The sequence below is a fragment of the Crocodylus porosus genome, unplaced genomic scaffold (assembly GCF_001723895.1).
Source record: "Crocodylus porosus isolate Cpor-Errol unplaced genomic scaffold, CroPor_comp1, whole genome shotgun sequence".
NCBI classification, from domain to species: Eukaryota; Metazoa; Chordata; order Crocodylia; family Crocodylidae; genus Crocodylus; species Crocodylus porosus.
This window is the reverse complement of record NW_017728943.1, coordinates 45,328,074-45,343,979: the sequence shown is the minus strand read 5'-3', so window position 1 is coordinate 45,343,979 and position 15,906 is coordinate 45,328,074. Positions and strand designations below refer to the sequence as shown.

General features: G+C 41.6%; 1 protein-coding gene across 3 annotated transcripts in view; it reads left to right on the top strand.

The window, feature by feature from the left end:
• The window catches only part of EML6 (echinoderm microtubule associated protein like 6), a 325,505-nt gene that overhangs the window by 293,525 nt on the left and 16,074 nt on the right, over nt 1–15,906 (top strand). For 2 of the 3 annotated variants that reach the window (XM_019549286.1, XM_019549287.1), the window contains 9 exons: nt 2,895–3,103; nt 4,590–4,747; nt 5,427–5,541; nt 8,059–8,247; nt 9,650–9,822; nt 10,401–10,563; nt 12,929–13,032; nt 14,442–14,595; nt 14,786–14,886. In XM_019549286.1, the coding sequence (XP_019404831.1) occupies nt 2,895–3,103; nt 4,590–4,747; nt 5,427–5,541; nt 8,059–8,247; nt 9,650–9,822; nt 10,401–10,563; nt 12,929–13,032; nt 14,442–14,595; nt 14,786–14,886 (1,366 nt within the window). The remainder of the gene's footprint in view (nt 1–2,894; nt 3,104–4,589; nt 4,748–5,426; nt 5,542–8,058; nt 8,248–9,649; nt 9,823–10,400; nt 10,564–12,928; nt 13,033–14,441; nt 14,596–14,785; nt 14,887–15,906) is intronic. The other variant, XM_019549288.1, reaches the window with a different exon arrangement.

Here is a 15,906-nt window from a genome sequence, read left to right as displayed (position 1 = left end):
GCAGGAGGAAGCCTGACCAGCAGCTGGAGCATGGCTCCGGATAGACGGGCTCTGGTTTTGGGCAGCACGCACTGCCGCCACGTGCACTGCCCCACTTTTTTTTGGCATGGCTTTTTTTTAACCCTGGGACCTCCCAGGGTCAACCCCTCCCCCCCGCTGCGCGCACGCACACACACACACACACACACACACACTGCATGCCTGCATGTGCAGTGTGTGGCACCACAGATGGGTCTGCAGGTCCACATACCACGTGTCTGAACTTGTCTGGATGTGCCAAGAGATTTCAAATAGGAAAACATAGTTGTAAAAACATTTGACCTGTTCTGGTCATTCTGAGTTCTTGGCAACAGAAAAAAAATCCATAGTCAAAACACGTAAGTGAAAACTGGGGGCTGACATTTTCTGAGGGGGTGCCTTGAATCTAAAAAGGTTAAGAGCCACTGTCCTAAGCTGTCCCGTGTGCCACCTCCCAGTATAGATTACTGGTGGCAGACTCAAGGGCAGTCTGCAGTAGGGCTCTGCTTAAGGACCCTGACTCAGAGCATAAGGCCATAAACAAAGTGGCCATGCTTTCTGAACCTGGGTGGGCTTTCCGGAAACAAAAGCATTGCAGCTCTTGTCCTAGATTTTTGGGGGAGCTCACATTAAGATAAACAACTTCTACCGAACCTTTCCCCGCTGAGAGCAGGTTCTCTGTGATCTCATACTGAAGTGAATCATCTCCTCGTCTTCTAATTCACAGAAATGCTATACATCTCTTGAGCAGCCATACAAGGTGACATTGATTCCCATGGACATCAACGCCACTCTGTTTTATGTCAACAACTGTGGAGATGCCCAATAAGTGTAAGAGTGGATTCTAACCTGAAAGACATTCCTGGTTTTCACTTACCAGATGAGAAGGATGTAAACAGAGGCACTATCAGTCACTCATGGAACCTCCTGGAGGTCCCTTAGGCCAGGGAGCTTTTTCTGCCCCTCATTGCAAGAAATTAACAGCTGCCTTCAGACACCATTAGGAGAAGCCCATACTAGCACTGCTGGAGTGATGGTGCAGTGCTTCCCTCCATGGAGGCATCCCCCAGGCGGCACACACCTGCAGACACCCGGCCCAAGCAGTCCCACAGGGCACTGCAGCCACAGAGGGAAGCACTGGGCCCCTGTGCAGCTCAGGCAGGCAGGCAGGCTCCGGGGAGGAGAAAAAAAAAATCAGGATCGCCACGTTTTTTTCTTCTTCAGTGCAGCCTGCCTGCAGAGCCCCTGAGCTGCACTGGGCCTGAGGCTACCCTCCGCAGCTACTAAGGTAGCAAACTAAAACACCTTGGACATGTTTTATTTTGCTATGTCCCAAAGTCATTTAAAGCACAATATGCTACCAAACATGCAAACAGTAGTGCCATTAAAGCAGTGCTAAAGGGCATTTAACCCACTTTAAAAGCCAATTTTGTGATGTGTACAAAGGCCCTTGGTTACTGGTATTCCTGGCCAAATCAGGAGATGCAAGTGTTCAGAGGTCTTAGTGCTCTAGAAGGTTTAGCTTTCAGTTCTGCTGTAGATCAGTGATAGCTTTTCCTATCAAACTGTCACCCTGTAATCACTCAGAATCAAAGTGCTTCATTCTTTGTCACTATTTTTCACACCCCCAACATGTTTATCCCCATGTGGTGCTTGAGGTTTGACATTAAGAAAAATTATTTTTACTTGGAGTGGACTAAAACTCTTAACCCCTGACACTACCATTCATTTTGATTTTGTAGATGCTGCAGTCATGGGCCTCCATTCAGATCTGGACTGTGAGGCTCTTTCTAGGCTGGATTCAGCCTGGGGCAGCAATAGCAGTGGTGGCACTGGCCATTGCAGCCGTGGCAGCCACCATAACCATGGCAGCAGTGAGCACCATAGCAGTGGGGCAGGCATCCATGTGACAGGCAGCCACTTGCCTGCAAGAGGCATATGAGCAGTGGCAGGCCAGGCAGCCACGGACAAGCAAGGGCTGTGTTGTTACACAACCCTCAGCCGCTCCCCTGACACTGCAGACCATGTCCATTGGGGCCCCATAGTCTGTGTCAGACCATGCCCATTGCAGGCCATGTCCCCAACTTCTGGTAGCCCCGCAGGTTGAATGGAGTAACTTCACAAACTAGATCCAACCCATAGGCCATATATTTGATATCCCTATCTTGAATGGTTCAAATAGTATTTTTCAGAGATTTATCCTGGTATGCCTCCAGTTAGCAAATCATGGCATGGCTCAGGCTATCAGAGCCAGGGTGGCCTAAGTTGCCTGTGTTAACTTCCATTGTTAGTCCTTTAAGTCGACATTCCCTAAAACTTTACATGAATCCCAGGAGGGAGCACTGACAAACCACTTCAAATTAAAAAAAGGACTTTCACTTTTTTAAAAGTTATTTATGGTTGCAAAGAAACACTTAAAATCTCACTGAATAACCAATGAACTGATACCTGCCTGAGTTTTCAGAAATAACAACAACCAGAAACATAACTCTGATACATGAATTGTTCCATGTATTTTGGTGGGAGGTAACTCAGTTGTCATACTTAAGACTGGAACATTGCTAGCTACTACACTAGCCGTCGAAGGGTGCAATAAGAAAAAGAAGTACTGTGTTTTGAAGGCCGATTACAGCATTTTCCAAGCATGGGGAATAGAAAAAAATAGCCCATAAAGGATGTCTTTCAAGATAAATTTGGTAATGCTATAGGTTGGTTGGTCATATGAGTTTTCATCTTCCTGAAGAGGGACTTCAGTGTGTGGAAAGCACTGCTCTAACCCACAAAGTAGAACCAGTCAATATCTTTATAATATCATATGGAAGGTTACTGTTGCAGGTAAATTTAGCTTTATTTTTATCCCTTCCTAATTAAAACAGGGGCTAAAGTGGCCAGCCGAGGAGGGCATCTGGAGAGGATATTTGTTGTTGAGTTCCGCCCAGATTCAGACACTCAGTTTGTGTCAGTTGGGGTAAAACACATGAAGTTCTGGACATTAGCTGGCAGTTCTTTGCTTTACAAAAAAGGAGTAATTGGTTCCATGGAAGATGCCAAAATGCAAACCATGCTTTCTGTTGCCTTCGGAGCGGTGAGTTCAGGTTGCTTGTAACAGAATTTCTTAATATATATATTTTAAAAACACTGAAAGTTTCCACATCCATATCGATGCAATTCCCTTCACCGGCAAGACTCTGTGTAGACCTTTTCTTCTTCATTTAAATCAGGGCTTTAATAACATGTAGAGCTGTGGATAACTGACAAATTTCTTTGTTACATGAACATCTTCTGGTTAATTTTAGAATCTTCCCAGAATATCTCCTGATTGGCTTTTATACCCTCTGCTTATATTGTTTAGCAGCTGAACAGTTTCTTAAGAAAATGTTAACATTTTAATTTCCACAAAAATGTTTGCCTTTACCTATCCTGTTTTGTGTGATGTATAGTAGTGATCTAGTTGGGAACAACACTGTGTGTCCATTAGGGCATCACTTAATTGTCCAATTTTTAGGTCTATATGATTTTATGGGCACAAGCAGGCATGTGCTGGCATTGAAAGGACAATAATAGTGTATGACTATGATCTGACTCAGCCTACATTTCATGCAGAAACCCAACAGCACAAGCTGTATTTGCCCTCTACTTCAGAAATGTTCCAACCTCAGAGAATATATGTCTGTGACATTGATTTTCATGAAAAATTATGCCTTCACTCAGGGTCAGACCAATTATCATATTTGGGGCCAGGAAGGAATTTTACCCCATGGTCAGACTGGTACGGACTGTAGGGGGTGTGGCTCTTACCCAGGATCTCTTTAGCATATATTGACAACATTTCATAGAAGCAGGAAATTGCTTGCCCGGGTTCCCCTGCTTTTCATGTGGTAGGTTAGGGTGTTAGGTCTGTGCTCTGTCAGGGTTGAGGATCTCTTATGTGTAGTTTAGATTCTGGATTGTGTAGGATGGTTTAACTAGGGATGATCCTGCCTCTGGAGGTCCCTTCCAGCCCTGCTTCTCTATGATTGTATGCCTAGACACCGTATGTGGGATAGTAGTACTGCAAATACTGTTCACATGAATAAGCTGAAACACTGCAGCACACCCGCACTGGGTAACTGCTTTGCAGTCACCTACAGTGAGATCCCCATTGACACATACTTGAAAAAGAAAGGATGACTATTTCCTTACAGAAAACCTAGGTCCTCGAGACACAGTGTGAATTCCCACATCCTAGTCTTCAGCTGCAAACAGGCCCTGAAATGTCAAGAAACTGAGGAGGGTCATACATAGTCACTCTTCCCTTCGTGCCAGTGTGTAGGTGCACTCACAAGCACAGGACACATGGTATAGCTGTGATGAATGTGGCTGTTTGAAACATTTGGAGTTCACGTGCTTACCTACAGTGGGATCTGACTCCAAGAACAACCAATTTGTTCCTTCCCAAAGGTTCTGCTAAATTCCAATGCTTACATTGTCATAGGCTTTTCTGTGAGACATCCAATATCTAAACCAGAGTTCTACCTCAAACTGTAAGAAAGATTTTTTTTTTTTATATTAGAGATTGTTGTTTGTTACAGACTAACCTTACATTTACTGGTGCCATAAACGGAGACGTCTACGTCTGGAAGGATCACTTTTTGGTTAGACTGGTAGCTAAAGCTCATACGGGTCCAGTCTTTACAATGTACACAACTCTTCGAGATGGACTAATTGTCACTGGAGGGAAGGAGAGACCGTAAGACACATACCTTTTTAAAATGCATAGTATATGTCTGTCTTAGATTACTTTGACTGTTATTTATGCTGTTCTCCAGAATTGCATAGTGCTTAAAAACATGTAACAAGGAGAGGAACCTGCCCCACAGAGCTTATAGTCTTAACGGCACATAATGCATCAAGAAATGGTAATACATAAAATATGGGGCAGAAGAGAAGGTGAATGTGGGTCACAGCAATAGAATGGGAAACTTAAATAGCATGTGCAACCTCATTACAGGAGCAGCTATAAATGTGGTGTAACTTTCTTTCTGTTTAGGGGACATTTGGCTTTATGCCCCAGGCTACTTCCTTTCTCCAGTTTCTTTATTTACATGTTCTTTTTTTTCAGAGGTACAAAAAATGTTTAGCAAAGTTTACCAGTTTCAAAGCCAGGGTGACAGTGATTTGAGATTAACAGAAAGAACAACTTGCAGTTTATATAGTAGAGGAGCTGTTTTGGAAACTATGAAAAATTGTGATTTACTATCCGATGGTTATGCTAGTTGCTTTTCTTAATGCAGCCATGATCAAGCCTCCTTTAACTACAGTAAGAGATGGTACTCATGTTATGCACGAATGTCAGAAAAATATCACAGTAGAAATGTAAGATGCATAGAAGTGGGGAGCCTCATGGAATATAACATGCTTCTTTTCAGGACAAAAGAAGGAGGTGCTGTAAAGCTGTGGGACCAGGAGATGAAGCGCTGCCGAGCTTTTCAGCTTGAGACAGGACAGATTGTTGAGTGTGTGCGTTCAGTTTGCAGAGGAAAAGTAAGTGAGCCAACACAACAGATTTGCAAGCTCGCTGTCCATGGTTTGTTACCTGTAAAACCTTGCCTGAATCTTGTTGAGTATTATATGGAGGAGTGGGAGGGCAATGAAGAGCTGATGATTAGGAAGGCCCAGATGTACAGGAATCCCTTTAATTCCAGGCATTAATTTGTCTGATTTATATGCTCATCCGCATGCCCAGGTATGGGATTTGTGTTGCAGGGAGATCTGTGAACATATTTAGAAGCCTTGCTATTTCTGTGCCTCTGAGAGCCAAATTCTGCCCTTGGATCAGTGAACGTGGAACTTCAGAGAAGCTCCTGCTGACTGTGGGAATCACACATGCATGTGGAGGCCTAATTTGCCTTGAAGCCCTGAGTCTCCATGCAAAGTCAATGAAACTACTTGTACTTCAGGCTCGGCATATGCTTAAGTACCTTGTGCTAAATTGAATCCTTAAAGATTTAATATAGTCTTGACCAAGAGCAACACTTGTTAAAAATAAAAGGCTTTTGTTTTGTGTTCAGATAATATGTTCAGAAAAGAAAAAGATATTTTTAAAGTAAACTGCAGCACCTGCTTAACTTGCATAATCTTAAAATCAGTAATAGACTGCATCATAGAAACGTTGAATCCTAAACTCTTTAAATAGTTTTCTAATACAAAAAAAAAGGTGTGAGTAAAACTTTATCACTCAGCGTTACTAGTAATTAACTTTTTTGGGTACAGGGAGAAATAGAAATTGTGGCCTAACTTTTAAGGTGGTATGCACAGAGCAGCATGTCCAGCTTGTGCTCAGCAATGTCCTAGTCACAGATGCAGCTCAGGCATTCCCACGCATGTTAAATGACAGTTAGCACAAGTTAAAGGAAGGTCTAACAGCCCATTAGGCTAGTATTGTTAAGGCACAGAAGGAGTGTTGTGGCTAGTACTACATCCAGCCACCTTAATCTGAATGAGCAGGTACCCATTTACAACAGGATCGACTGAGGGCAGCCCAGATGTGAGTACAGCAGTTGAGTTTGTGCTTCTAGAGCTGCAGTGAGACACTTTAAGCAACCGCTCTGCCATCTAGTCCTTGGCACAAGCTCAAAACTAAAGCCATTTTCTCTACTTAACTTTACATAGTGGGCCTAGAAATTCAGACATCTTGTGTTCTGGTCTACAGTCAGAGGGACAAATCCTGATTTTTTTTTCCTTCCCCTGCACTGGCAAAAAGATCTCAGCTACCACAATCTCCCATCCTTGGGGCACTGTGAAACCCCTTTGACTGAGAGACCATGGCTACCATGATCTCCCAGCCCCAGGGTCTCATGTACACCCAAGGCTGGGATATTGTAGCAGCCATATTCTCCCAGCACCAGGTGTTTCACACCCCCCCAAAGCTAGGAGATTGTGGCAGCTGTGACCACCCAGTCCTGGGGGCACTCCATGTACCACCAAAGCTGGGAGGTTGCAGCCATGCCCCATGACTGCCAGGACCCAGCTGGGTTCCAGCACCAGGAGGCGTGCTGTCAGGACCCAAGATCCGCAGTTGCAGGGCTCTAGGGCCCAGCAGCTGTGGGGTGCTGCTGGGACCAAGTGGGCAGCTGCTGGGGCTGAGAGGCCCTTCAGTTGCAAGACTTCCAGCCTTGCTGTGCCCCCGTGTGATCTCATTACCTTGGGACCCTGCTACACATGCAAATTAAAGCTGGGTAGCAACCAGCTATAAAGTTAGTACACATTTTCCAGGCCTAACTTGATAGCTGGTTGGAGCTTTTTATGGCAGAAAAGCTACTTTGCACATGTCATTGGTCTCAAGGTAATTATGCATTTAATCAGTTAATTATATGATACCTGTAATGTGTAGAAGGGGCCTTAGACCAATTTAGGCTTAGACAGAGGCAGGAATAAGTCTGTCTAAAATGGTCAAACTGTACATAGGAGAACTTGATTATTGTTTTTATTAAGGCCCCGGTAGAAATATTTGACTAATAGGAGAATCCAGCTCTAAATTAGCATAACAGGATTTAAATTACTCCAGATCTTACATCTCCTCTGAATTTCACCCACACATATAATATTAGTTGTCTCTTGTCATTGTCATTATATGGTAGTGGATGTTTCTCTTTGACTGTATAAAAGATTGGGGGAGATTAGTGGGGAAAATCAACATTGTGGAGAGTACTGACATTAGTAATAGTGTTATGGATGAGTATTGCATTTCTGTGGAAGCAGCACCACTGCTACTCCAAACCTGTGCATTTCATAAGCAGTCCAGGCAAGACATATATGAATTCTGTAATATGTACAAAAATCCTCTAGGGACAAGGTTGATACTCATCAAAGGTCATTTGAAATCTCATTAGCAGACATGAAGTGTGAGTTTATTTTACTGCTGATTTAAGATGCTAAATGAAGAAACAATACAAATTAAAACCAGTTACGAAAAGTGCTCTCTAAGAAATCAATATTTTAATGCATTAATATTATATAAACTATATTGATAAGCTGTTTCCCACATTTCAATTACAACAGGGCAAAATTTTAGTAGGAACAAAAGATGGGGAAATACTTGAAGTAGGAGAAAAAAATGCTGCCTCAAACCTGCTGATTGACTGTCATATGGAAGGGGAGATTTGGGGCTTAGCAACTCACCCCTTGAAAAACATATTTATCTCTGCAAGTAATGATGGAACAGCAAGAATCTGGGATCTCTGTGACAAAGTGAGTAGCATTAAACAGAAACACTTGTCATTAATAACAATAACGTTACATAACCAAGCTGTATGCTGCCTCCATCCACACGTGCTTCACTGAGGTGCATACATGCAAAGGGGCAGTGTTTGCCCTGTAATTTTATGATATTTCCTTCTTAATCTATAGCTGTATGAAAAAACAATCCTTTGATGACATCGTTCAGCAGTACTTCTAAAAGAAAACTAGTGGCATTTTTCTGAGAGCTACAGCTATTCGAAAACTAGGACAGAAGTACCTCCTGTCCTGTATGAATTGTCAAATGGTTTTAAAATAGTTCAATCTACAGTGGACTGAGGAAGTGTCCTAACTGAATTCTGACAGGCAGTCACACTTTCCTCTGTCACAGGCTAGTGTGACTTCAGACTGTGCAGCAGGCACTCCCAATGCATTTACTGTCAGCAAACATAACTCGTTCCTCCACCTTTTATGCTTTTTTAGCTTCATTCCATAGCATTCTAGCATAGACCTGAATGTGTGTTAGCTCCCTGACTGGAATTAGTTATCTAGAACTCGCAGAAATTCCTAACACCATTTTTTTTTTGGAAAAGTTACATGTGTTGTGACACTGCAGAGGAAGGGTCTATTTGAAATAAGCACTATTTCACTTGAAACTTTAAAAAGTCATTGCAATATTTTTGCTTGTGCCAGACTACATACAATCATGTAAAAAGTGACTTTTGTGGTCCAGATTACTTTACAGTGGGCACGTCTACATAGTTATGATGCATTAAGTTTAGTACCTGTAATAACAGGTAGTAACTCAATGTGCAGTAACCAGTGCTACTGTGCAGTAGTGCTGGCACACACCTTTTTAGTGATGCTGATGCACAGTAGACTAATTCTACCACACATTAGCATGGCTTTTGCTGTGATGCAGTAAAATTAGTCTATTGCATGTTTAGTGTCTCAGACCTAGTGCCTCAGAAAACAGGGAATCATTTTTGAAAATCAAAATTAAGTTAAATATAAAAACAGGCAGGCAGGTAAGGGTGTCAGGCAGGAGCAGTGTAATGATTGTTGACGCTAATTTGTTTGATAAATCATATCCAGTAGTTAAATACAATATAATCAATGTTGAAACACATTTGAAAACTGATTTAACCACCTTCCTTGTGGTGTCAGAAATTTTTGGAATTATTGAACTGTAATTCAGTCTTTATTTTTAGATCATTTCATGTTGTGCTCCTGGTAAAAAGTGACTTATTTTGTGAATTTTCACACCTGTTTTGAGGAACTTCTGTGCAATTTTCTTTTGAATGGTTTTGATTTTCTCATAGACACTTTTTATTTAGCAGGTTTTATTGATGTTATCAATTTTTTCAACAACAAGAATAATAATGATAATAAAGCATTGCTTTTGTTGATATAGAAACTGCTGAACAAAGTGAATTTAGGCCATCCTGCTAGATGTGCTGCATATAGTCCTGATGGTGAGATGGTTGCTATTGGCATGAAGAATGGAGAATTTGTCATTTTGCTTGTAAACAGTCTTAAAGTCTGGGGCAAAAAGAGGGACCGGAAGTCAGCTATTCAGGATATCAGGTATGTCAGAATTCCTGCTGACAAAAGACAGTATGACTTGGAAAACGTACAGTGCTTCTTTAGGAGCATTTCATTCATACGAGTTCAACCCCTGAGTTGGTTACCAGATTATATAACCTGTCATTTGTTGAAAGGTAATTGTTGGTTTGTAGATATATGGATATTCATACTAGTTTTGTACATAACATGATCATCATATATCACACAAGTGTTTATTTCCGTAGCTAATTTAATCACTGAGGTAGTAATATAGCTAATAATTTTTGGGTATAATCCCTTTGACAACAGGATCTAGCATGTTGGAACACTGCAACATTACCAAACAGGACTGGGAAATCCTGGTGCTTATCTTCAGAAGATTAATGATGCTCGTCACATATTGAGTTAAGCACTATATACTAATGGAATATTAGCATCCCCAACTATATCTGATAGCTTCATGCATCAATGTGCCTTTCTGATTTTATTATATAATCATCAGTGGTGAGGTTTGGTTTGGTTTGGTTTGGATTGGATTGGAATTTGTGTTGAAATAAGCTTTATTGGTCTTTTCTTAGACTGAATATTTTGTTGCCTAGGATCAGCCCTGATAACAGATTTTTGGCAGTGGGTTCCCAAGAACATACTGTAGATTTTTATGACCTCACTCAAGGCACAACTTTAAACCGGATAGGCTATTGCAAAGACATTCCAAGCTTTGTCATTCAGATGGATTTTTCAGCAGACAGTCAATACATTCAGGTATGTGTTAAATGATTGTACACTAGGTTGCAAGGACTGGTTTATCATAAGATTTAATAAAGGGATGTCATTAAAAATGCAAAAGGCCTGCCACAACTCAGTACTGCAAAGCATAAAGAAAGGAACTCAATGCATCCAACAAGCATTCACTAAGGATGTTGGTTGTTCGAAGAGATTAAATGCCACCTTGCTATGAATTAAGCCAGGCACTAAACAAGCATTTTGGAATACTGGCATTCAAAAAAGTGCCCCCATCAACTGTGACTGGCACCAAAATTTCTTTCAGTGCTGAAAGAGCAATCAGTTTTGCCAATAAAGGTGTGTGAATCTAGAGACATGTCACTACTTTTTCTTCTCTTACCCTTCAACACTAGGGTACAACAATCTGGCTTAAAGCTGGGTATAGCTAAATATGCAATAACAGGAGAGAGGTAAAAATGCTTTCACAGTCTGGACTGCAAAGCACCCATAAAATAGGTGATCACATGCTCATGCACCTCTTCACCTTAGGCTCAAATGTGCCTTTAGAGTGCTGACAGCCATGTAGGGATGCTGAGCTACGCTGCTACCATAGAGGCTGCAGAGAGCATTAGCCACAACATGTCTTGGGGCCCTAAAGTATGCAGGCAGGGCATGTCTGATCCTAATTCTATTACGAGGGTGCAGCATACATCCCCTCCTCCCGCCACAATAAAACACTATATCAGGAGTAAATCATGCTGGAATCTTTTGTTCCTTGATTAGAACTAGCATGGGTATGCCTGTCCACTCCACTTCCCTGCTGCAGTGAGTACCCATCCTCAGAGAAAAGCAGTAAGCCTATCTCTCTAAGATGAGGCATTGTATGTCTCTGCCCACTAAGTAGATCTTTAAGAAGCAAGCAGCTGAGTAAAAGCCAAGCAGAAATGGTGGCATTCTAGTCTATCCTGGTGGCCTGAATGGGCACTTCTGGAGTAAAAAAGCATATGTGTGTCTGTCTTTCTTTTATCCCAATAGCTCAAGGGCTAGGATCCTCACTAGGATTCTGGGCAGCTAGCAGTCTTGGGTCCTAGGCCTCCCTCACCCAGGTTTGTAGGGAAGGGTTGATCTGGGCCTTTCTCATTTCCTACAACAACACTCAAACCATCACCCATAAATCAACCATTGCTCCCTCTCTTTTCCAGTGCTCCTCTTGATGCTGACCCACTAACCTAGTCATTGGGAAAAATGGATGGAAGACAGTGCAAGGGGGAAGTCTTCTTTCTCACTTGGAACAGGCCAGCAGCCACCTCCCTGAGCCACCCACCCTCTGACATGCTCCCTTCCTTCTTCCTGGCCCCTCTTTCTTATGGCTGCCCAGGTAGCTGGCTTCAAAAGAGATGCTGGAGAAGGGCCTGATAACAGCTGACCTGTGGTGTGATTATTAAAAGTGCTGTGCTGGGAAGCCAGAGAGACCCAGCTATGAGCCCTTTTTGCACGTGGATGGCCTAGAACCCAAAACCTCCCATTAGCCAAACAGACCCGGTCTGTTTTTAGGTGACTATGTAGTTGCTCGTATGTGTCCAGGAATATAAATTCCCTGCATATGTAAGTGTCCAAAATGCCCTGTAGACAACCAAAAAATGGCCACTTAGATGACCAGGAAAGAATAAAAGTCACTCAAAGTTCATTTCAGAGTTTTAGCAGTCATAGTTTCCTTCCTTCCTTTCCCAGGGTTGGAGAGATGCAGCACCATACTACCTGAACCCAGATATGAATTTTCCTTCCAAAATGTCTCCACAGGCTTTGACAAGAATGTGTGAGATGCTACAGCAAATATGCAGTCATCTGAGAGAGCCTTTGTGAATTATGACAGCAGTTCTCCACCTTTTAGACTCAATGCACCCCTCCATCTCTCTTCTGAATTCAGCAGAAACCCATTTCAAAAAACAAATTTATTACATTGTATAAAAACAAATATGACTGCAACTCTCCTGTTGCAAAAACTCAGAAAGACCACAACAGGTGCAAGTGTTTTTGGCACTACAGATCTCTGTTTGAAATCAATGTGTGGATATTGTGAATCATATGCAAGTGTTTGCACACCTAATAATATTAATATTGTGTCACACTGTAACACCCTTAGTGCGGTTGAGAATTGCTGGCCTATAGCTAATGGATGTGAGTAGACCATTTATCATCAGTTCATCCAGTCCATCTGATGTTGTTACTTTATATTGTATATAACTCGATTGTAACTGTTCAAAGAAAACCATAAACTTGAAGATATAAAGCTTCTTGCTACATAGTACCTATGGCAAATACAATTGTTGGAAAAAAAGGTTTTTGATTTTTAAATATTGGCTTCAGGTATCTCAAAGTTAACAGTTTCCATTTCTACATTCAGGTATCAACTGGTGCCTATAAACGTCAAGTTCATGAGGTGCCACTGGGAAAACAAATAACAGATGCTGCACTAATAGAAAAAATCACATGGGCCACATGGACAAGGTAATGCATTGTGAAAGTCTGGAGATCAAAGCACTTAATTGTGCCTGACTCTGGGGGTATGGACATATGAGCAAATTATATCAAATTAAAAGCGGGGGGGAGGCTTGCTGTGTGCACTGCTCTGTAGTAACTGTTTCATGTGTCCACTCCTATTCCTTGGTAAATGGAAACCAAGCTGTAGTAGCTTAGCCCCATTTCACTAGAAGTAACCAGTTCTGTAAAGTAATGAAAGTAATAAAATGAAAGTAAATTTTTCATTTATCATGATAGAAGGTTGGCCACATGAAGCAGTTACCACCAGGGGGTGTAGATCCCCCTGCTTTTAACTTGGTATCAATTATTTGTCTGTATATCCCTGTATACAGAAATAGGTTAAGGGAAGGTACTCTTACAAAAAATGCAGTAAGTGCAAGGATTCACAAGATATAATCAAATTTAATACAAATATGTTTAACATTCAGTAACATTCAGTGCATTGGGCTGCTTTATATTTGCAAAATGGTTGTTGCTACAAAAAGCACTAGCTGTTAATTCATAAAGTCCTATCTATCTACACCATTAAGTAGAATTCTTTACCCACATAGTATTTAGTTTCATGTCTCTTCACTTGCTTTGTTTCCATGTGGAAGGAAGTTAATACTTAGGGTTTAGAATTGATACAGGCATGAAGCAGATGATCTGACAATTTACAGTGACATGATAAAACAAACACGCTTATCTTTACGGGACCCAGGGGAAAAGTGAGAACACACCCACTTGTACTGCAGTGTTGTCAAGCAAGTAAAAGAGTCTGCTGAGCCTTAGCCATTATGTGGGCCTCCTGTCAGAGAGTGTGGGAGGGGGGCAGATAAAGCTGACAGATGAGATCTCGGCAAACATGAGTAATTACAAAGAAACACTCCAATGTGAGGGGAAAAACAGCTGTTTTAAGAACCTCACAAGATACAATCTATAAACTAATCCCCTTGCTTGAGACTTTAGGGCCCAGGGGAAAGGGTACTGTTCAGAGATATATAACTGATGAAAAATTTCACTGTGGGAAATTCACCCAGTGGAAGTACTGGGAGTATTCACCCAGGTGGGCATTTCACAGAAGCAAGACATTACTTACAGCTTGTGAAGGAGGCCCAAATAGGGACCTGAGTCTCCTGGGGGAGAGTGCTTGTGTTTTGAGAAAATTAATACATTTGTGGGATATGGCCATATTTGGGTTGCTTGCTTTGATGAGGAAGCAATATTTAGGTATAATAATGCCCAGGGAATTGTTCTCTAGCAGAAAACAAGTGACTATGGTCACCCATTCTGTTCTCCTCTGAAGTCAGACACCACGTACTAAGCACGCTGTCCAGGAAAGCTAGTGGTATGTATTTCTTCATGTTTAACTTTTTTTTTCCTTTGTTTTGGGGCAGCATTCTTGGAGATGAAGTCATTGGAATTTGGCCACGCAACGCTGATAAAGCTGATGTCAACTGTGCATGCGTGACCCATGCTGGCTTAAATATAGTTACAGGAGATGATTTTGGTCTAGTGAAACTTTTTGACTTCCCATGCACAGAAAAATTTGTAAGTGGATGTTTTAGATTTAATTTTAATCTTAAGAAAAGTAATATTCTCGAGTGCAAAAGAGCGTCAGTAGATTAGAAGTCTATCACATTAGCAAACATGCTTGGTTTTATATACTTGTGAAAGAATATACTCACTTTTATTGCTGTAATTGTGTCCTCAATGACAAATATTTCCTTCTTTCCAATAGGCCAAACACAAACGCTATTTTGGTCATTCTGCTCATGTTACCAACATCCGCTTTTCTCATGATGACAAGTACGTCATAAGCACAGGAGGAGATGACTGCAGGTAATGTCTAATTTACTCTTGATGATTGAGAGTTGTTTGTCTACAAGTGTATGCCAACTCCAGTGCAATGTTCAGCATTTAACACTCCCAGGGCAATGGCCCATTTGGCACAGACACATGGAAATACAAAGACTGGATTAAAACATTCAAAATAGTTGACCATCAAGGATGTGGCTTTGATAAGGATATTAAATGCATCAGCACAGAAAATATATTTTTTATTCAAGAAAAAATAATGCAAACAACAGTGTAAAAGAATACAAGCTAGGTTAAAAAGTTATAAAGGATAGCAGCCTTACTGTCTCAGGAGTTAAGCCAAGCACTAAATGCCAAGTTCTGAGGAAAAACTTCACACAAATTACTGCCGATTTTTCCATTATGTAGGTTTTATTCTTTGAGGAGACATATTTGGTACTGGCCACAGCTAGAAATGGGGCATTGCACTGATATCTGTTATAGCAATTCCTTTGCTCTTCTGAATATAATAAAAATAAGAGTTTGAATAGGATATGGATTTGCATCAAAATGACTTTATGTATAGTTGTTAAAAATAATCTTAAACAGTTGGAGATTTCTGGAATTTTGCCTATAAAAATATTCTTCTGAGTTTTTATAATTTCTTGGGTGGCTTAAAAGGATTCATCTTCTCATTAGCACATTTCAAGGTACCAGAAATCCATGTGCCCACTGCTGCTTGAACCCATGCCTTAGGGCAGTGGTTCTCAACCTTTTTTTGTACCCATTTGTAAACATCGATGGCCAATCCCAACCCAGTGCCCCTCACTCCTGAACTGCTGTCCCTCACCCCCAGGCCCTAGCCTCCTGGTGTGTGAGGCAGGGAGTGGGTGTGTGGGGTATGGGGACCCTAAGCAGCCCCTTGCAAACTGGAACTGACAGCTTGCAAGGAAAACACCACAATTTCCCATGTTTTTCCTCCTTTCATAGATTTCATAGACATTAGGGCTGGAAGGGACCTCGGGAGATCATCGAGTCCAGCCCCCTGCCCAAAGGGCAGGAAGT